The sequence below is a fragment of the Prunus persica genome, chromosome G3, assembly GCF_000346465.2.
Source record: "Prunus persica cultivar Lovell chromosome G3, Prunus_persica_NCBIv2, whole genome shotgun sequence".
NCBI lineage: Eukaryota > Viridiplantae > Streptophyta > Magnoliopsida > Rosales > Rosaceae > Prunus > Prunus persica.
Genome location: NC_034011.1, coordinates 27,291,220 through 27,313,237, shown reverse-complemented (window position 1 = coordinate 27,313,237; position 22,018 = coordinate 27,291,220). Strand labels below are relative to the sequence as shown.

General features: G+C 37.8%; 1 protein-coding gene across 6 annotated transcripts; it reads left to right on the top strand.

The window, feature by feature from the left end:
* LOC18784407 (transportin MOS14) lies at nt 269-21,287 on the top strand. Of its 6 annotated transcripts, none has more exons than XR_002270678.1 (24): nt 269-859; nt 1,582-1,680; nt 1,945-2,169; nt 2,288-2,407; nt 2,522-2,605; nt 2,698-2,757; nt 2,942-3,070; nt 3,273-3,334; nt 3,698-3,754; nt 4,917-5,040; nt 5,814-5,948; nt 7,026-7,106; nt 7,280-7,393; nt 7,506-7,585; nt 7,741-7,876; nt 8,253-8,402; nt 9,676-9,761; nt 17,028-17,215; nt 17,306-17,398; nt 17,788-17,970; nt 18,089-18,200; nt 19,196-19,353; nt 19,794-19,910; nt 20,397-20,449. XR_002270678.1 is itself a non-coding variant. In XM_020559401.1 (24 exons), the coding sequence occupies exons 1-24, from the start codon at nt 644-646 to the stop codon at nt 20,619-20,621; spliced, it is 3,000 nt and encodes a 999-aa protein (XP_020414990.1). In that variant the 5' UTR covers nt 269-643; the 3' UTR covers nt 20,622-21,287. The 6 variants fall into 6 exon arrangements, 5 of the variants coding, with proteins under 5 accessions (XP_020414990.1, XP_020414989.1, XP_007215007.2 ...); XM_020559401.1 differs by having other exon boundaries at nt 4,917-4,998; nt 17,788-17,975; nt 20,394-21,287; XM_020559400.1 differs by having other exon boundaries at nt 7,026-7,103; nt 17,788-17,975; nt 20,394-21,287.

Genomic DNA, 22,018 nt, shown 5'->3' with positions numbered 1-22,018 from the left:
TTTATTTTAGAATTAAAAAATATAATAGATAGTTGTGTTCCATAAAAATAGGATCCATTATCTGAATTTTTTTAATTTAAAATTTTAAAATACAAAAAATTGTGAATTTACTATATTATCCTCATTTAATTAATAATTTCAATTCTTAATGTTTGCATTAACTAAGGGCATTTTATGGTATTTTGAATGTTTCACCATTCTCTATTCTTTGCTTTATATATATAGATAGATTAATTAAACTTTCTTTCGTCCTCTCCAAAGTTCACATTATGAAAAATTCGTTCGTTTGTTTTCTTTTTGTGAAAATATTCTCTCAAAACGTTAGCATAGGGCCCTAAATTGGTTTTGGGGTTTGGGCCGCGACCCAATGGTGCGTGAGGCCGCGGGGATACTGACGGACTACTGGCCTGTCACCATACCAGAAAACCCACAGCGCAGAGCTATGGCAAATGGGTCGTTAGCAGCCGTCAGATGGAAGCGGAATGCTTGGAAAAAATCTCAAGCGGGGTAAATGACCGAGTGACTTACAGGCGTCGTTCTCTGGTGATTCGCTTTCGATGAATCACTTCCATACGTTCGTATCTTAGAATTATTATTGGATTAGTATTATCAGTAATTAGGTTAGATTAAAAGAGGAGGGAAAATGGAATTGCAAATGAAGGTGGCGCAGGCGGTTCACGTCCTGAATCACGATACAGAGTCGTGCAACCGTGTGGCAGCAAATCAATGGCTGGTTCAGTTTCAGCAGACCGACGCCGCTTGGGAGGTCGCCACCTCCATCCTCACATCCGATTTTCACCACTCATTCGTCTCCGATTACGAGGTTGAGTTCTTCGCTGCCCAGATTCTTAAACGAAAGGTATCTTCCTCGTCCTCTTCTCTCATGATGTTTATTAGTTAGCTTGCTACAGTTTATCATTTGCTTCATTCGGAGTCGATAAATAAGGAAAGGAACTGCAACTTAGTGGTGTATCGAGACTTATTTCACCGCATCTCCGCGGCCACTTGGGCGTGTTACTTTGCGGCATTCTCTGTCATTCACGGACAAATCAACTGATTAAACATAAAATTTATTTTTCATCTTTGTTCAAATATTTTTTTTTGATGTTTTTATCTTTTGCTGTAGAGGCATTCAGCATGTTTCAGGAGTTAATGAAAATACATTCTCATTTTTATGAAAATTGATGGACAATTTACCTGGATAATCGTTTCAGTGTGTAAAAGCTGGAGCGGGAAACAGTGGTGGTTAATTTATTTTATGTTTTTGGTACTTCTTGTTAACGTTGATATATCTGTTGGATGACTCTACAAAGTGTTCTAGGGAAGAAGGTATCAGAAGAACTGCCTGCTTGTAAAATATCAGTACGTTTAGGCTCTGTCTACCCGCCGCAACCATCTTTCTTTATCAGGGCTTTTGACACCTGTGTGAAACCTAAGACACTAATGTGCTTTGCTTGAATCTTGTGCTATAAGCATCAATTGAAACTTGAAAGTCATGTATTTGTTTGGATTATTGAATGCCTATTTTTCAAAAGTGCTGCTATATACAACCATATTGCTTATCGTAATGTCACATTACAGATCCAAAATGAGGGCTGTTATTTGCAGTCAGGAGCTAAAGATGCTTTGCTAAATGCCCTTCTTGTGGCTGCTAAAAGATTTAGTTCAGGCCCTCACCAGGTTCTTTAACTTTATCCCATTTTTAGAAAGCTTCTGATGCTTCAGTAGCTCTGTTGGTTGCTATATGCAGGCTATAATGTTGATGATTGTGATTATCTGGTACTGTGATTTTACAGTTTTTTTACCTTAAATTGCTGGCAATAGCAGGCTCCGTTTTATATGACTGGAACAAAAGATAAATCTTATATTGTACTTTTACTTTGTTACTACATTTATGGTCGGAAATAAAGTTCTTCTAATGAGTTTTTTGATTGTTTATGATAGCTTTTGACACAAATATGCCTTGCACTCTCTGCGCTTATACTGCGAGCTGCTGAGCATGGAAAGCCTGTTGAGCAACTCTTTTATAGTCTCCAGAATCTGCAGACCCAGGTTGATGGCAATGTTGCTGTTCTGGAGATGCTTACTGTTTTACCCGAAGAAGTTTTAGACAACCAAAATACTGACTGTAAAATAAGTTCAGCTGACAGAAACCAGTATGGCCAAGAGGTGTAGGAGATTCTTTCCATTTAATGCAGCTATATTTCTCCATTTGCCTGTCTCTTCTCCTCTTCTATTCTCTATCTTCATATTTCTCTTTCTATTGCCTCACTTCTCTTTTATGCAGCTTCTCTCGCATACACCTATGGTTCTTGAGTTCCTACTGCAACAATCTGAGAAAGGGTTTGATGGTGGTGTACAACTCCATGAAAGGAACAGAAAAATTCTGCGTTGCTTACTGAGTTGGGTATGATTTAAACATCCAATTCTTCTAATGACCAATCCGAAAAAAATATATGCATGTTTTTACTGCCATCAAATAACAAAATGTTGATGCCCCATGAATTATTATTATATTCAGGTTCGGGCTGGGTGCTTTTCGGAGATTCCCCATGGATTATTACCAGCACATCCGCTTCTTAACTTTGTTTTTAATTCTCTGCAGGTAATTTATATAATTTCAATTACTCTTGTTATTTAATATTTAAAATTGATTTGAGTTGCATAATTGATCTATTTCTGCATTGTTGGTGATAGGTGTCATCTTCATTTGATCTGGCAATAGAAGTTCTTGTTGAGCTTGTGAGTCGACATGAGGTATGCTTATTCCTTTAATTAATCCTTCTTGTATATTTTTTTTGTTTGCTTAATATTGAGACAGTTTGAAGCTTTGTTCAATCCAATTTGCATGTGTTTCTACATGTATGCCTTGCACTCTCTGCACTTTTACTGCAATCTGTTGAATGAATAATCCTATAAACACCTCTTCTTTCTTCTGTAGGGGCTGCCCCATATTTTGTTATGCAGGGTGCATTTTCTTAAAGAAGTACTACTTATGCCAGCTCTTAGTAATAGTGATGAGAAAGTAGTAGGTGGTCTTGCTTGCTTATTGTCAGAGATTGGGCAGGCTGTAAGTGTTGATATAAAGTCTTACATTCATTGACACTGCATTCTACAGGGTTTTAATGGTTCATGCATGCATGAACGGTTTTCTTGGATGATATGACTTTATAGTTCAATGAGATAAAGATGCAGTACATTTTGTTACTTATCATCATTATCTGGAACCATCTTTATCATTACCCTTTTTTTATTTGTTTAATCTACTCCAGGCACCATCTCTGATTGTAGAAGCAAGTGCTGAGGCAGTTGCGCTGGCGGATGCACTTTTAAGGTTATATCTCAATCCTTTAAATTTCTAACTTAAGTAACTCTGTCATGTTTCATCAAACAAGGTGATATACCTTTTAAAGATTTATTTGGAAAGATAATATGTTAATGAGTAAACACTGAATAGCAAAGCCTTAGGATCAGGCCAGGAAAGGCCAAATTCTTAGTATTGATCCAAATTATCACAATAGATATGGGGGTTTTTTCTTCTGCATGATATGGAAAATTTGTTACAGTTTGGTTGCCGTAGGTCTTCTTTGAAATACTTGTCCATCTGAATAATATTTGCAGATCTTAGGCACTTGGTGTCAGGTTCTTTTTATCTGATGTCAAATTTTGTATCTTAACATCTTAAAAATGCTGACAGCTGCGTGACATTTCCAAGTGAAGACTGGGAGATAGCAGACTCAACTTTGCAATTTTGGTACTTAACTTTATTTATATGTTTAGAGGTTAATTGTTGTTTGTCCAAATTCAACTCAGTTTTAAACAACTGGTTGCACTTGAATTACGGAATTACTTGAAGCATGCTTATGACTTTTTATTATGTTTTTGTTCCACTCTGTTACATGTAAAATGATTTGGACTTTGGTAAAGAGATCTAAGATCTTTACACTATTGCATTGACATGATGAAAATATATTCTTAATCTGGTCGTTGAATTTTGTGTGCGCAAAGGCATAACTGAAAAGCATACTATGACCTAAGGGGAGTAAGAAACTAGAAGACAGTGAGCTGGTCAGGCTGACTGTAGTACTGGTGTACCAGCTAACACAAAGGCTTTCAATTTAATTTGCAAATACTTACAATCATACGCGATCTGTTTCAAATTCTGAGATCAAAGCAAACCTAAGGATGATTCAAGAATCATGGACGACCATGTTGATTAGCTCTTAGTGAATCAGTGATTATATGAATCACTCCCTGCTTAGATAAATTTCCATTTATGAACTGTTCCAGGTAAGTGTTGTATCAACCAAGCAAAAGAGTTAATATTTTTATCGTATTAGAGATACGAGATTGATGATTTTCAACTTCTGAGAACTAGAGTATGGGTTGGGGTGGAAGAAGGGAGAAAGGATCCCCGGGTAAGATGGGGGTGGCAAGGATGACAATGTCTGTCAATACCTCGATATATCGGAATTTTTAGTCATTGGTATGAATAGATAGGGTAAAACTATTTCTTCAATGATATCCTCGAGATTTAGGTGACGTCCCCAATATCTGGCTGATATTGCCAATATTCTACAAATCAGCAACATATATATTGAATGGAAGTGATAGAAGCCTAGATACAAATCCAACTCTAATCTGTGTTTAAAAATCCAAACACAATGTGATTAATATTTTGTTTTATTTGGCGTTTTTTCCTAGTTAAATTTATTTATCATATGCTTATGGGAGAGTGGTCATGATGAATATCTCTACTTCAAGCTCTTCCACATTGTGTTTTCAAAATGGCTACTTTTTACTTGCATTGACTTTCCTGTTATGGTGAAAAATGTTAGCATGTCCGATTGATCATGCTTCTGGTGCTCTCTAATCAAATTTAAATGATGATAACTGTGAGGGTTTCATATTCTTAGGTCTGGGTTTGCAAGCTATATTCTTGGCCTTGATGAGGATGGTGCGAAACAGAGGAAGCAAGTGGAAGACATGTTTTTCCCTGTATTTTCAGCATTACTTGATGCACTTTTGTTGCGTGCTCAGGTTTCTTCTTTGCTTGTCTGCCTTGTTATATGCAAGTTGTGGCGTGATAACTTGAAGCTGATTAAAATATGAGTTTCTTTGTCAGTTTGTTGTGTCAAGGTTATATTTTTATGTATTTACCAACCTTTTTGTGCCTAATCAAATACTAGCTTCTAGCACTTCAAAATACCTACTGCTCATGCTAAAGGCTCCTCTTCTATGTCAGTCAAGCTAATGGAGGCTAGTTGATATATGATGTTATGCTTGCAGTTGCCATTATGGGATGCAATAAGTAGGGGAACTAGGTTGTTAGTGTCTGAAGGTAGATTCAGTTATTTTATTTTTTAGTGAGGTATTAGTTAGAGCCTGGACGGGAAGTGTATGCTTTTTAGATTTAAAAAGTTTTAGCAGCAAAGAAAATCGAGGATTGTTCTTGATGCAGGAAGTAGGAGAAGTAGTCAATTAACTCAGGATATGTGGCCCAATAATGACATCGTTGACATGTGACAACAGACATTTGGTTGAACAGATCTAGTAAGTTTTACCATAAAGAACGAGAATACACAAACTGGACAATGATTTTAATACAAATTCACGAGTATAATGCAGCGGTTCTTCTAAATAAATTTTTAGAATTAATATGCAGAGGCTGTTCTTGGTGACATGACAAAAGAGCAGTTGGTTGCTTAATATTCTGGTCTCTCTGGTTTATATTTTCATTTTCACTCTTCTGGTAAATAGGATAATTCCTAATGATAAATGAGATATACGAATTGAATCTTTGTCTTTGACAGGTAGATGATTCTATGTTTAATGATGAACAAGGAACACCTGAGCTGCCTGACGGTCTTGTCCACTTTAGAATGAATCTTGTTGAACTTTTGGTGGATATTTGTCAGCTTTTAAGATCTGCTACATTTGTCCAGAAGGTGCTTGATTTGTGTTTGAAATAAATGTTTGTCCCTATATCTGAATAGGTACAAACATCTGCAACATTCATGGACTTAAATTGCTGCGGCAATCATTGCAAATAATAGTTCTTGACATCAGATGTTCATTATAGAACAAAAGACTGCTATTTTTATCAGCTAGATGCTTTTTGTGCTTGTATATGTTTCATTTTTCTTAAATGTTTTATTGTTATTATGGTATATCACTTTTTGTCTTTATTCTGATTTGACACAAAATAAATAACTAGATGTAAAAGATATGAATGGTGAAAATAACTGCATTTCAGAAAGCAGCATCAGACTATTGTTGTTTGTTACATTTTTTGGTCACAAATCTAGGAAAATTCTGTGTTCATGGACACCTTTAAAGTATAAACTGGATTCTATATCTTCATCTTGAAGGAATCTTTTGTGCAGGGCTTCTTTTTTGTATGACCAAATCATGGTATTATAACTCATGTTCACAGATCAAATGTTCGAATTTTAATATTGTGCCACAGAGAACAACCCAATCTCTGTAATCATCTTAGAATTTGCTTATGTATGTTTTAACCAAGCTGTGGGATCCAACCAACTTAAATATGAATCGCAAACCATCAAAACTTAATTGACAGCAGCATAGTAGCATTTAAACTTGCTCATTACTGGAGCTGTTAGAATGCAATGCATGCTGTTTCTGAATTTCTGTGATCCTGTATTAAATGCCATTACCGAGAGTTTCTCTTCTATTTTGTACTCTATTATTATTAAACTTTAAATTTTAAACTTAAAACTGTATTCTTCAATAACTTGCACGTTGGGTCCAAAATAACATTTCGGAGCACTATGTTACCAGTTAATGTTCTTTTCAATATGTTTTGGAAGCTACCTTTATCCTAGTCAGTTGTCAGTATTGTTATTTGCTCTAATATTACGTGGTCAACATTCGTAGAGGTTGCATGCATGTTCAAGCTCATAATACATATTTGCAAATGAATTGTATTTTTTTTTCTTTTTGGATAATTCTCTACCATTGAGTAAGTTGTTTTAATTATTTATTTATTTATTCCATTGTAGCTTTTCTTTGTTGGTTGGGCATCTGCAAATGCACCAATACCCTGGAAGGAGGTGGAAACCAAGTTGTTTGCTCTTAATGTGGCAAGTACAACTTATTGTGGGTGTGCGTGTGTGTGTGTTTATGAATGGGTTTTCCTGATTTGTAATCTTTCTGAACTGCTTTTAGTATTGTTGGCAGCCATTCAAAAAGTATTTAGATTTGAACTTACTCTGGTTAGTATTTGTATTTTCAACGTAAAAGTTTCATATTCCAGGTTGCTGAGGTAGTCCTACAGGAGGGCCAAACCTTTGATTTCTCAGTCATCATGCAGTTGGTTACAGTGTTGTCCACTAGGCCTTTAGATGAGCTGAAGGGCATCATGTGCATTGTATGTTAAAGATTCCCCCACCATCATTTGCAGTGAACATTTGGTTTTCAGTAGTTTAAGTTTGTTTTCCCTTACTGATTTGTATGTCCTGTGGACTTTTTATTTAATCCAGGTGTATAGATCTCTTGCGGATGTTGTTGGCTCCTATTCGAAGTGGATATCTGCTTTCCAAACAAATGCTAGACCTTTACTGTAAGTCCTTTCTTCTTGTACTCTCTTCTTCCAAGTGCCTTCGGCTTCATTACTGTCTTTTGGAAAACCATTGTGGAGAAGGATATAATATGTCCTTATTTGTTAAAACATATTTGCATTAACAATTTCCTTTTCTCGGCTGATTTGCTTTTTAGATTATTTCTTGCTGCTGGAATATCAGAACCCCTGTCCTCGAGTTCTTGTGCTTCTGCCTTGCGTAAAGTTTGCGACGATTCTTCTGCATTCATGTGTGAAGCTTCGAATTTGGAGATTCTGATGTGGATAGGAGAGGTGAATTCTTTTGACTGTAATCCATTCTGACATAAATGTTAATCATGTTCATCTTACAAATTTTTGGTTCACATTTGATTTGTGTTCTTGCTTCCGATTAAAGTGAATGCTTTGCTCATGCATTCTAGTTATGTCAATATATCTATTACTGTTAAAATTACATATGCAGAATTAGGCATATACAATAAATGATTCTTCCATCCAATCATATGGCTAAGGATTTTCTTTGGTTTCCCAATTTCCAATTGTTTTTATAAAATTTGTCCCTTATTGTTGCGAGTTTTGCTAATTCATGCACAGGTGTCCAGGTTTTTCTCTTATTTGCATACATTCTTTCACAGTCCTTGCCCTGTAAATAGTATCCTCCTTTTTGTAGGGTTTGGAGAAGAGACAGTTACCAATGGAAGATGAGGAAGAAGTTGTTAGTGCTGTTAGTCTTATCCTTGGTTCTATTACTAACAAAGAATTAAAGAGCAACTTATTGGCTAGGTTGCTTTCTTCTAGCTTTGAAGCTATTGGGAAACTTGTAAGTTTTTTTTTTTCTTTTTTTTGGGTCTCCTATGTTATATCACTTGCCTGTCATTTTGGTGTGATCATGTGGTTATTTTCTATTCAACTAACAGTTAGTTTTTTCTGGTTTATAAAACATAACGTATTGAAAATAAGGTCTTCCTCTCGTTATTTCGTTTACAGGCTAGTGGAGCAGAATGCTACCAACCAATAATTTGACCAATTGTAATTCTTATATATATTGCTACCTTCTATATGTTACATTACTTGCCTGTCATTTTGATGTAATTCTTTTTAACATGGAACCTAGATAATTTTTATTCCTTGTGTGTAAACGCAGGGAAGTCATGAATTGGATTAATTCTAATACCCTTATGTTGGTAAACACAGGGGAAGCAGAAATTGGAATAATTCCAATACCCATTCCTGATTAAGTAAACATGGTCTCAAGTAGGTTTCCAACTGATGCAGCGGAACAAGAACAAAAGATAATTTTGAGCAAACTTAACTCTGTTGATTCTAAGAATACCCAGAACTAAAACTCTAATTTGTTAATTCTGAGAATACCCAGGAAAAGAGTAAAGAGATGAGAGAAACTCAATCTTCATTCAATAAACAAACATCAACTGCCCCTTTCTTACAATTTCATGCATTATTTATTGGAGCCTCTCAATCAAGATGAGATAACTCCTCATAACTCCCCTAAGATAAGATTAGACAATTATGATGAGATAACTCCTTATAACTCTCCTAAACCTTTCCTATCCCAACTTCCCTCCTAATGATAACTTCACATTAAATCTCCCTATAACTCACAAAGATGAAAAGACTCTACATAACTTTATTCATGAACCTAGATAACTCCCGCATACGAAGACACTTATTTAATATAGGTTATTAAGACTTTCCTCATGCATGAACGTGATCCCAGTGGTCCATGTATGTATTTGCTAAACTCGCTGCATCACCAACAGTCATACATTTTGAAGGCCTAGGGTTTAGGTTTCCAACAGTCGTACAAAGCCAGACCTAAAATTGCGTCCATGCAAAATGTAGATCTTCAACAAATTTTTTCCTAAATGAATTAATTCTAGATCTTTCAATCAGAGTGTGGGGCTATGGTTCCTTTTCCTTCTTTTAATTTGTTAGATTGAAATCATATGGTTGCAAGACGACTAGTGCCATGGGTCAGGATGTCCATTTAAAATTTATACTGAAATAATGAGCTACTACTACTGATATAAACATCCCTCAGTTTGATATGCAGTAGTGGCTTGATGTTCTTTCAGGTTGATGAAGACAATAACCATTGTCTTAGACAGAATCCTGCTACATACACACAAATTTTGAACTCTGGTGCAAGAGGACTTTACAGGTATGCTACAAGATTACTTGTTTACTCTTGTATGTGTATGCATGTTATTTAGAGCCTGTGCAAGGTTGTTTCTGTTATGAAGGGAATATTGTGGGTGTTCCTTGTCATCGAAATTTTTTTAGTGGTACTCTGGCTTATTCATCAGATCATAGAATTGTACAACACACAAGATAATTGAAGTTGGGTGAAGGTTTTGCATTTTTTCTAAGGAAAAAATAAACCATCACATGCAGACAGGTGTTGGGGATCCGTTTTTTTTTCTTTATGTTTTCGTGCTGGTTGCTGGATGTTTTGTTCTTCTCAGATTATTTGGACCTTATGTGCTCTAGATTTCTTAGTTTCTGTTCCAAATCTATGTACTACGTTCTACTTCAGCTTTAGCTCTGTTTGATTTCAGGAAGGAAATGAATTTCATTGGTTCTTGAGCTCATTCCTACGATCATAAAATTTTAGAATAAGTATTTTTTTTTGAATAGAAACATTGAATTGATAATCAAGAGGAAAAATCGTCGATCAAACAAGAAGACCAAAAAAAGAGTCTGACCTACTAAGATTGAAAAACAAAACTTTATAAAAAACACGAAAAACACAAAACTTCAGTAAAATCATCTTAAGACTGCCATCATGTCTCTCATGATGGTAGAGTAGTGATAGTCCTTGAACTGCCCCGAAACCGAAGCCCAAAGGGATGCCCAAAATTTAATTCTGTCCCATAATTCCTCAACCCTTACTCCTATATGACCCTGAAAAATTCTTCGATTTCGCTCCATCCAGATATTCCAGAAAATAGCATGAACTAGACAATCACGAAGGATTCCAGCTCTCTTCCCCTTCCCCGAAATCCTCAGATTGATACTAAGGAGCTCAAAACACCCTTTAGGAATCACCCACTCCACTCCGAGAGCACCCAACATCCTCCACCATAATTTTAGGGAATACGAACAATGAATGAACAAGTGATCTATGTTTTCTGCATTCTCTTTGCAAAGAACACACCAAGAGGGGGATAAGCACATCTTTGGTTGCCTCCTTTGAATGCAATCGCAAGTATTAATCCTACCATTTGCTGCCAGCCACACGAAAATTGAATTTTCGGCGGAGTCTTTGCCTTCCAGATTGAGCTGAAAGGGGGGAAGACATCCCTAGTGGTAGAGAGAAGAAAAGACCTGAAAGACTTGCAGGAAAAAGAACCCTGCTCCTCAATCTCCCAAGATCTCCGATCCGGTCTAGAACCGTATAATCTCACGTTCCCCAATATATCCAAAAGTATTACCACTTCTGCTATTTCAGCCTCGGACAAATTCCTTCTGAAATCAAAATCCCAATTGAGAGGCATCACATGATTGTTAGCAAAACAGGCTATACTTTGATTTTTTCTCCTAGACAAGGAAGAGAGTCTAGGAAACAGATCTTTTAGAATCCCTTCTTTCAGCCAAAGATCCTCCCAAAATCTAATTTTCTCCCCATTTCCAACAGAGAATCTGCAGCATTGAAGAAAAGAATTATACCCTTTCGAAATTTCTCGCCAAGGATTCCTGCAAGACACCTTATCTATCTGTTTAGTATCCCACCCATTTGAGTCTATTCCGTACTTGCTCTTAATGATCCTATGCCATAGCGAATTGGTTTCAAGTGGAAATCTCCACAACCATTTAGCTCTGAGGGCTTCATCTCTTTCTCTTAAAGAGCCAATTCCAAGACCACCTTCCTCTTTCGATTTAGTCACCCTTTCCCACCTGACCAAGTGACATTTCTTCCCTTCTTCTAGACCCTCCCATAAAAAGTTACGCATAAGTTGTTCTACTTTGGCTGCCACTCCTATAGGCATCTTAAACAGTGACATATAGTAAGAAGGAATGCTGCTCAAAACTGCTTGGATTAGCGTTAACCTTCCACCTTTGGATAAGCAAGCCCTCTTCCATTTTTGAAGTCTTTTCTCCACCTTATCCACTACTGGATTCCAGAAATTAAGAGCTCTTGGGTTTCCCTCGAGAGGCAGACCCAAGTAAACCATAGGCCAGCAACCAACCTCGCATCCCCAACTGCCCGCCATGTTATTCAGAGCTTCAATACTAAAATTGATCCCTAGAATGCAACTTTTAGCCTTATTAATCTTCATTCCAGACACATCACAGAACAACTTCAACAGCTGCAACAGATTTAACCAATACTCTTCCTTGCCATCCAAAAGGAAAATGGTATCATCTGCAAATTGGAGGTGAGAAACTTCCACTTGATCATGGCCAGATACAATTCCATGAACTAGGTTAACATCTTGAGCCCTTTCAATTATTCTGCTTAAAACATCGCTAACCAAGGTAAATAGGAATAGAGATAACGGGTCCCCTTGTCTTAATCCCCTAGAGGCTCTGAACTTTCCTCTTGGTTTTCCATTAATCATAATGGAAAAGTTGACAGATTCCAAGCAGCCAATAATCCAGCCTCTCCATTTGACACCAAAGCCTTTCCTTGCCAGCACATCATCTACGAAATTCCATTCCACATGGTCGTATGCTTTCTCGAAGTCAATTTTGAAAACCAGCCCTTTTTTTTTTCTGTTTTCTGACTTCCTCAACAACTTCATTTGCAACTAACACAGCATCTAGAATCTGTCGCTTTTGGACAAAGGCTCCCTGAGATTGGGAGATAATATTTCCAAGAACCTCCCTCAATCTTGAAGCCAAGACCTTGGATATCACTTTATAAAGGCTCGTAACAAGACTAATCGGTCTGTAATCAGTAACCTTCACGGAATTCACCTTTTTAGGAATGAGCATTTGTAACCCCATTTACGATTCCACTTTGAAAAAAATCTTGCATTACCTTCATGAGATCTCCCTTGACAACCTCCCAACAAGATTGGAAAAAACTCATGGAGAAACCATCTGGTCCCGGGGATTTGTCCTTGCCACAATCAAAAACTGCTTTCTGAACTTCCTCCAATTCAAAAGGACATTCGAGCCAATCAGCCTCCACTTGGCTAATGGGACACCAATTTAGGCCTTCAACTCCCCAGCCTACATTTTTATTGCTGCTATATAACCCTTTAAAGAATCTAATCACCTCCCTTTCAATGTTAGCGTCTACTTCTATAACTCCCAAGTCCTCCACTTCTAATTTTTCTATGTAATTTCTTTTCCTAGCTCCATTTGCCACTCTGTGAAAGAACTTGTTATTCCCATCACCTTCTCTTGCCCATTTTACCTTTCCTCTTTGGCGCCATTTGACTTCCTCCTTCTGGGCCAAATCTCCAATATTTAGAAGAAGATTATCTCTCTCAGACCTCAAAAGGTGATCCAAACCTTCAGTTCCTTCACGTTGGTCCAAAACCAGCAATCTAGCTTTTGCCTCCCGTAAATCACGCTCTACATCCCCGAATTCCTCCTTGCTCCATACTTTCAATTTCGATGTTAGCATTTTTAACCTCGTCATGAATTTGTATCCCTCCCATCCCGGAATCTGGTCCTCACCCCAGCACAGCTTGATCTTCCTCTTAAAATCCGGGTGATTCAGCCACATATTTTCAAACCAGAATGGTGAAGGACCCCACTTTACCCTAGAGGTGTCCAGCTCTATAGGGCAATGATCAGAGGTGATTCGCGGCAAAGCTTTGTGGCAATAATGAGGGAAGTGATCTTCCCAGCTGCCCGACACCAGAAATTTGTCCAATCTTCTACAAACTGCATTTTCTCTTAGATTAGACCAAGTGAAAGAAGCGTTTAGGAGATTGGGATCCCGTAAATTTGTTTCTTGGATAAAATCATTAAAATCTCTCATGCTTTTAGTCACTCTTCCTTCGTTCGACTTTTTAGCTGAAAAGCGGACCACGTTAAAGTCCCCTCCAAGACACCACTTATCACCACAATACCCGTACAGATCAGCCAATTATTCCCAGAAACTATTTCTTTCCCTCTGTCTGCATGGGCCATAAATCCCGGACAGCCACCAATCCGTCCCTAAATTCTCTACAATTCTAATAGATACAGAAAATTCGCCAACCATAGAATCGATTACCGAAACGAATTGGGAATTCCACAAAACTACTATGCCGCTAGATCTTCCCAAAGAGGGCGAAAAGACCCACCCCTTGAATCTTGACCCCCAAACACCTGCGACCAATTGTCTGTCCACAATCTCCTTTTTAGTTTCCAACAAAATTACTATTTCTGGTTTGAGTCTCCGTAGTTGCTCTTTTACCAGTAATCTTTTCCTTCTACTTCCCAGACCTCGAATACTCCAGCTAATTATCTTCATTAATGAGAGGTATAATCCCTTTTTTTCTCATTACCTTTTCCAGAGCCCATCGATCCCGTGTCACCATTGGAATTACAAGGTTTACCATGTCTTCTGTGAGCCAAGTTCTTCTTTAGGGGCAACAAACATTTTGTGCGTCAACGATTTAGGTAAACCGTCTTTGCGTCCATAACCTCGACGTTTTCTTCTTTTCCTGGAATAATATATTACTTCTGGAATGGTGTTTGGGACAAAAGTTGCATCGTCATCAACTTCTAGCCCCGTCTGCTCATCTGATTGGATATTGGTAGGAAAACAGCCTTCCACATACCCATTGACACCACCAGGGTCATCGGGAGTAGCAAAAATCTCGTGAAGAATCCCCTCTTCATTAGCAAAAGCATCTGTATATTTCGTTTCCTCGTTCGAAGAAGTTTCGTCATCGAATTTTGATTCCGACGATGGAACTTTGGCCATTGAATCCACAGATTCCGGGCAGATCGACGAACTGGAATCATCATCATCTCTGTCAGCGATCGACGATGGGGGGAGGGAACAGACCTGCGGCGGAGCGCCTGCACTAGTAACTCGATCGTCGAAGTGAGATAGACCTTTTCTAAAGCCCCTACTTCCTTCACCATTTGCTCGGCCGAATCTGGATAGAAACTTGGTTTTTGGCTTCAACTTAATTGTCGTACACTCACTCTTTGACTGGGGTACAGGATTCTTATTTTTTTCTAACCCACAAATAAGACTCGGCCCACTAAAAGACCTAATATTCCGGAAAGGAATGGGCTCAGAGAAAGAACCTCCAAAGGGGTTAACTTGGGCTGAAAGTTTTGAAATGGGCTCGCCATTAATTGGGCCCATCATCAACGCATTATCTTTTGTGGCCTTATCAGATAATGCCGACATAAAAGGAGGGAGAATTAAATTCTCTGCTGCTAAGATAGAAGTCCCATCACCTTGAAACTTCAGGTTCTGCGCAGTTCCGCTGAAACAACTCCGATTTTCCTTCTCAAGCCAATCAAACTCATTAATATTGCTTCGAGCCCAGTCCACCTGGGAATTTTCAACAACCCTCCACTGTCTCTGACTTGTCAGAACTTCGCCTCCAACTACTACCTGAACAGTCCCATTAGCAGAGATCCTAGGCTGGGCATGCCGTGATCTGGTGGGCCGGATTGCCGGAGAAATTGGTCTGATTTTCACGTGATAACTTTCTGTTCCTTCTGTAAGGGTCAAGATTTCCGGTAAAAACCCAATGAAATTTTTTCTGGTTTTAATTCTTGCTTCGAACAGGTACTTGTAGTTTTCGGTCCGCTGGTCCACCTGAAGCAGTCCCCCACATTCCAAGCCGATGCGCTGGAAGAACTCCTTGTTCCACCAGTGCATAGGAAGCCCGTTAATTCCGATCCAGCCACCATAGCTAACGATTTTGGGGATATTATTTTTCAGTCCGTGTTCCCAGCTGTACAGTAAAACATCCGTTTGCCCCTCCACCGCCAGTTTTCCACTGCTACATACGTTCATCGCCTCTGATTTGCTGTCGCAGGAGAAGAAGGCCCTATTAATTTGATAAGGGAATAAATTAACGTTTTTATCCAACCGGCCTTCTATCGCCTTCCGGATACCATCCCAGGGCTGGTGCAGTACTAACCTTTCACAAACCACCACCCAACTCCAGTTTGTCATGTCATCTGAACTGCCATACCCTTTTTCCTGCTCTTGTAACACCCCCTCATTCTGTACCCATCTTTGTAAGTCTTACCCAATACTCTGTCTCTGACACTCACAACTGTGTTGCCATCTTCTTCTGTGAACCCGTGTCTACTCGTTCTGTTTTACCCTTTTAGAATTCCTTCTAAATTCTCTTTGATCTGAATCCACCTGCTATCGTTCTTACCCTAGGGGATCACCACAGACTTCATGAATCCGTGAATGCACTTGGTCAGTCTCAGATAGTATCCTTTCCAGTTGTGACCCTTTTCTACCCACACTTGGTAAGAATCCCCCCTGTACCTTCTGAAGACACTCTGTACCTTGTTTTCCAGGATTAACTGCAGCTCTTTGGTTAACCACTCTACACAGCTAAGTTCCAAGGAAATATGGAAGAGACGTTCTTTAACCTTCTCTGAGATTAGAATGGACCCTCCATACGATAGATCATCTACCTTAATTCGGAACTCCTTTGATTCAATGTTGAAAAACCTTGGTAAATGTCTCTTACTCACCTCTCCCTCATTATGTTTCCTTCCCCCTCTTTCTGTTTCCCTCGCTCTCTCACCCTCTCCTTCTCTCATCTAGTAGCCTTTTTCATCCTAAGTGCTCCTATGTTGATCCTTTTTCATCTAGTAGCATTATGTTGATCCGAACAGTGGTTTTTTTTCTAAATCAAATCCTCTTAGCCTACAGAGATCTTTAGATCAAGGCAATAATAAATGGAAAGTTGTGAAGAGCAGAGGGAGCAGTGATATCTGTGTAACTGTTAAGCATGCTTCTAGCCAAGATAGTTGAGAAGGTTTATAGCTAGTTAAAACCAAATGGAACTATCTAGTTGAAGCATAATACACAGCTACAATAATTCTTTTCAGGGTAGATGGGGGTAAAGGTCCAAAAAAATAGTAGCATACTAATCTCGGCTAGGTAAGGCAGCTTAGTCCTTAAATAGATATAACAGAGACCGAGGAAGGTGAAAATCTTAGGTTCAAATTTTCATGTATGTTTGAAAAAGAAAAAAAAAAAAAACAGAAACGGGGTTGAGAGTGCAACTTACTCGAACCCAACTCCAGACCACGGCCAAAAAAATTTTTAGAATAAGTATGGAGGCAAAGGTTCTGCATTTCCCAAATAAAAAAATATCCGGCACATGCAAACTGATCTTTTCCTTTATTTTTCAATTTTCATGTTGATCACTGGATGTTTTGTTCTTGGATTATATTCTTGTGTGCTCGAGAATTCATTGTTTTCTTTCCAGATTTATGTATTATGTTGTTCTACCCTAGCTTTTGAAACTCAAGTTTTTAATTTCAGGATGGGAACCGTATTCAGTCATCTGGCAACATCCATGCAGAGTGGACCTTCTGCAGATGATTGTATGCTTGCACTGTTGCAAGTTTTTTGGCCCATGCTTGAAAAACTTTTCTGGTCTGAGCACATGGAGAACGGTAATTTATCCACAGCAGCTTGCCGAGCTCTTACACAAGCAATTCAGTCATCAGGTATTGGTGTTTTATATCTCTCTGTGACGTGTCTGTGCAAGTTTATTTATTTGTTTGTGCACAAAATAACTGAATTTTCTTATTGTGCAGGCCAGCACTTCTTAAGATTACTGCCTAAAGTACTAGATTGCTTATCAACAAATTATGTGTCATTCCAAAGTCATGAATGCTACATAAGAACTGGTAGGATATTTGATATTATACTTCAGGCAAAATTTTGTGTTTTAGAATTTTGCTATTAAATTTTTTAATGAACCATTATTTATGCGCGAAGTGGATTACATTTCTGAAATTGGGATTGAGGGAGGGAGGGAGGGAGACAGACAAACGGGCAGGCAGGCAGGCAGACAGATAGTAAAAAAAAACTTTCTAGCAAAAAAAAAAAGGATAGAGGAATGATTCATTGTTATCACTTTTGAGAGTTAGTAGGAACAGGAGTTGCAACTTTAGGGGAGCGGTTCTAACATTTGGTTGGTTATGCTTTTCCTTCTTTATCTTTCTTTTGTTGTTGCTTTTGGGTGCCATGTAGAACTTATTTCCTCTCTCTTCATATTGGGACAATACCATTTTAGCATCTGTTGTCATTGAAGAATTTGGAAACAAAGAGGAGTATGGACCCTTGTTTGTCACCACTTTGGAGAGATTTACACATGCAGCATCGGTAATGGCTCTTAATTCTTCATATATATGTGACCAAGAGCCTGATCTAGTGGAGGCGTACACAAATTTTGCATCCACATATGTTCGCGGAACTCGTAAGGTTTTGTACACTTTCCATTTTGTTACTTTTTCCTCTGTTTTGTAATTTAAGTGATCAAACGAGAGTTTAATATCTTATGAAGTAAATCAATATGACATCGTCTGACATCTCAGGAAGTAGTGGCTGCATCTGGTACCCTTCTTGAAATTTCCTTTCAAAAGGCAGCTATATGCTGCACAGCTATGCATCGTGGCGCAGCACTCGCGTCCATGTCATACTTATCTTGTAAGCTGATATTGTCTTTCACCTCTACTTACACTAACCAGAAATAATTGTTTTCATTCTGTTGTAGTGCTCTATTGGTTTGTGATTTAGGGTCAAATATGCAGTTAAGGCTTGGTGCAGAGTTTTCTTTGAAAGTATTAACCTACGAAGAAAGAAGAGGCCTGTGAGTAGGGGAGAGGTTTTCCTTTTCTTGATTGCTGGAGAAGGAGCATTAAATCATGTTCTTATGATGTGACCCTCATTTAATGGAATGACACAAGATTTCCTCGTTCCCTCTTCCAATCTCTCTCCAATGTGGGGGGATTGGTTTTTCAAGGACCCTAGAGTTTGTCTCTTCATTTTTTGTTTCCCATCACTCCTACCAAATGAAAAAAATTAATGTTCCGTTCCTATTCTGCCTCCCCTTTTTTCTCCCTCCACTTTTCTCCTCTACCAAACATAGTGTTAATTTACTCTTAACTCCATTAACAGCAATAAGCAAAATTACAAGTTGCTGCAATGCTGCTTCATGTGTGTTTTTATTCCAGTCGTACTTCTATGGGCATGGCTTCATGATTTTTGTATGAATGGTGGAAACTCTTACCTTTATACATGCTTACCTTCACAGCTTTTTTTTTTTTTTTTTTTTGTTTTTTTTGGTAATAAACTGTCTTCCATGTTTATAAATGCTTCAAATTTCTACTATTTTGTGGCTTTTACTCCAGCATCATTGTGATTTGGGTTGGATATGAAGTTCTTTTGTGGTCATCAGCTGAGGTCAAGTGTATATATCATATTGTTTAAGTCAGTTCCATTTCCATTTAACCTTGTCTTGACAACAAGAATAGTAGTTGTGGAAGATGAACTACTGTAATTATAGTAAATTTTATTTACATGTCTGAGCTTGTGCCTGCACTTGTCTCTTCACAAGAATAATGCTGTTTCTTGAGCTTGATCTCACCTGTGTCTGAGTGACAGAAGTGAGGCTTTTTGACTATCTTGTATGGACCTTCTAGGTTTCTTGGAGGTGGGCCTGGCCTCTTTGTTGGATTCTATGACTTGTACCCCTGAAGGATCATTCAGTGCAATGGCCATTCAAGTCATATCCCATAGTGGCGAGGGACTTGTATCAAATCTGATTTATGCTTTGCTTGGTGTTTCGGCAATGTCACGGGTAAATTTACAATATCCTCATATTTCCGTTTTAAACCTATGTAAGTAATAGTATGCAAGTAAAAATAATGTATATGTATCTATCCTTTATATCATCCTTGCACTGGTATAAAGCACAGGAAAGTTCCTTTTCAGAAACAAAAAACAAACACAGGAAAGTGATGGAGAAACTACCTATGATGAATATAAGTTTCACTCTTTCGTTGTCTTTGAGCACAAGATTTCATATTAAGAATGGGCATCCAGTTTTTTGTTTCGTGAATGCAATTTCATTCAGAGCATTTGATTTCTAAAAAGAATCGCACTTTATCCTAATAACATGGTGACAAGAAGGTTACTGTCACATCTAGAACATAGGTGGTTAAATTTGGTTAACCTTGACTGGTACATGTCCTACATAACTTTGCAGCTTAGTAATTATTTGCCATTGCTTCCTTGCAGGTTCACAAATGTGCAACTATCTTGCAACAATTGGCAGCAATATGCAGTTTAAGTGAGAGAACAACCTGGAAGGCTATTCTTTGTTGGGAATCTTTACATGGATGGTTACATTCAGCGGTCTCTCTCTCTCTCTCTCTCTCTCTCTCCAAGAATTAAACGTGACTAATAGTGGGAAAGGGTAGGGGGTGAGAAAAATGCCATTGAAATATCCCTGATTAAATTGTCGCTTGGCTTGCTCATGATAATATTCATTAAAAGGTTAACACAAGTTATTATTTGTCCTTATTAAACACAAACTTCAAGATTGAAGGACAAAATAATACAAAATTCACTACCAAAATGAGAATTCGACCAAAAAAATTGAAACAGGGGTCAAAATTGAGTGGGCATTAGTGAATTAATACCCAAAATTATGTGTCTGTCTGTGTAGAATAATTCTCTATGTCTTTCTATCTCAACTTAGAATGTATTCTTCCCAATGTGAAACATAAGCACCAAATAAATAAATATAAAAAAATTGGTGACCAGAGTTCCTTCTATGTGATGTTAGACTTTGTATTTTTCTTCAGATGCCAGACTCTTTAAATATTTCAGTTACAGCAGGTTCAGGCTCTTCCTGCCGAATACCTAAAGCAAGGGGAAGTTGAAACTTTAGTGCCAGTTTGGTCTAAGGCCCTTGCTGGTGCAGCTTCAGATTATATCGAGAGCAGGAGCTGTGATGGAGGACATAATAGTTATGGTCACATGCAAGGGAAAGGAGGGAGAGTTCTGAAGCGTTTGGTTCGTGAATTTGCTGATAGCCACCGCAATGTGCCAAATTTGACTTGATTACTGCACAAATTTAGTTATGCCATGTTCATCTGATTGAGCCTGCAGCATTAAGAGCTACTCGGGCCTTATGAACCATTGATGATGGTTGGCACCACCTGTTGCAGTTGTAAAGCGATCGCATCTTTTCAGGATTGCCAAATTTGGGCCTGTTATTTGAGCTATGTTCCTATACATATATTACTCAATCTAATATACTGTACAGTATCTTGCCCAATTTTGACAGGAACAAAGCAATGTAGGATGATTATTCTAAAAATTTTGCAGGGATATATAAGATAACTCAAAATAGGAGCAGCTTGAGATGGGGATACGAGCTTTGTGAAAAAAGGTGATCATGAAATGATGCCTACTTGCCGCAGGGCATGTTGTATGGTTTACAGCAAGTCATGATTATTACAAGTAGCACTCCCTTTTCAGATGTTGGGTAAAAGCTGGCGTGGATTTTTGTTTTTTATTTTTTGGTTACATGGCTTGGATATTTAAGATTTTTTTTTCAGGTAGACCTCACCTTACAAAACTCTTGAGTTTACTCTAAAATTTGCTGCTTTTTTAATTTCATTTGATCCACAATTAAACTGCTTTTCACGTGCATCACTTGGGAATTCGTGGAAAAATATGTACAATTCAAGGGTCATAAACTTTATATTCCATTTAAATTTGTTATTTCAAGAATTCCAGGACATTATTTATGTGAGATTTTTTTATGTTAAAAGTCACACCCATTACCAAGGTATTGCTGCTACCATCTCCTCATCATAACTGTTGCTGTTGGCATTGCAACGTAGGTATCACTGCCTCAGTTTAACAACTCTGGTTACTACCTCACTCAAACATTAGTTCTCCAATGCTTGTAGCATTTGAAAACTAATGTAGTAAGAATAAAATTAACGTTTATTCCTCCTCTTTCATCATATGATCACTTCGTGGAGTTTCCTTTCCGTTTTGGTTCCTCTGATATTGTTTATCGTCATGGTTGTCATCGTTAATATGCCTCTGCTTTATTTAAGAAACTCGAAACTGAAACTTACACCATTAAAAGAACGTATAATTTAGGAGTTTTAGATTTTGAGAATGAGAAATTATGTTGTAATTCCTAATTTTAATTCATATTGTGTTTTTCATTTGGTTTTAGGCTAAAGTAATAATTTGATGTCTGAATTTTGGTTGCTCATCACCGGATATAGTGTTCAGTAGTATAATGCCAAACAAAACAGAGGACGTTCGACAAAGAAACTACCGAACGTGTTTACAAGTGTTAAGTGATACGTGAATCATGTTTTACAAAAATCTAAAAGTTTCAATTACAACTTGAAAAGATAAAGATGGTCATGGTCATATATATATTTTTGAGTTTTCGAAAGCTATGATTTCATAATTCATTTGTGAACAACATA

Excerpts from the sequence above, each read along its gene's own strand:
- LOC18784407 (XM_007214945.2), top strand. The coding sequence starts at position 644 with ATGGAATTGCAAATGAAGGTGGCGCAGGCGGTTCACGTCCTGAATCAC. Across the intron at positions 5,949-7,025 it reads CTGCTACATTTGTCCAGAAG|CTTTTCTTTGTTGGTTGGGC; the intron begins GTGCTTGATTTG and ends ATTCCATTGTAG. Across the intron at positions 17,216-17,305 it reads ACAAGCAATTCAGTCATCAG|GCCAGCACTTCTTAAGATTA; the intron begins GTATTGGTGTTT and ends CTTATTGTGCAG.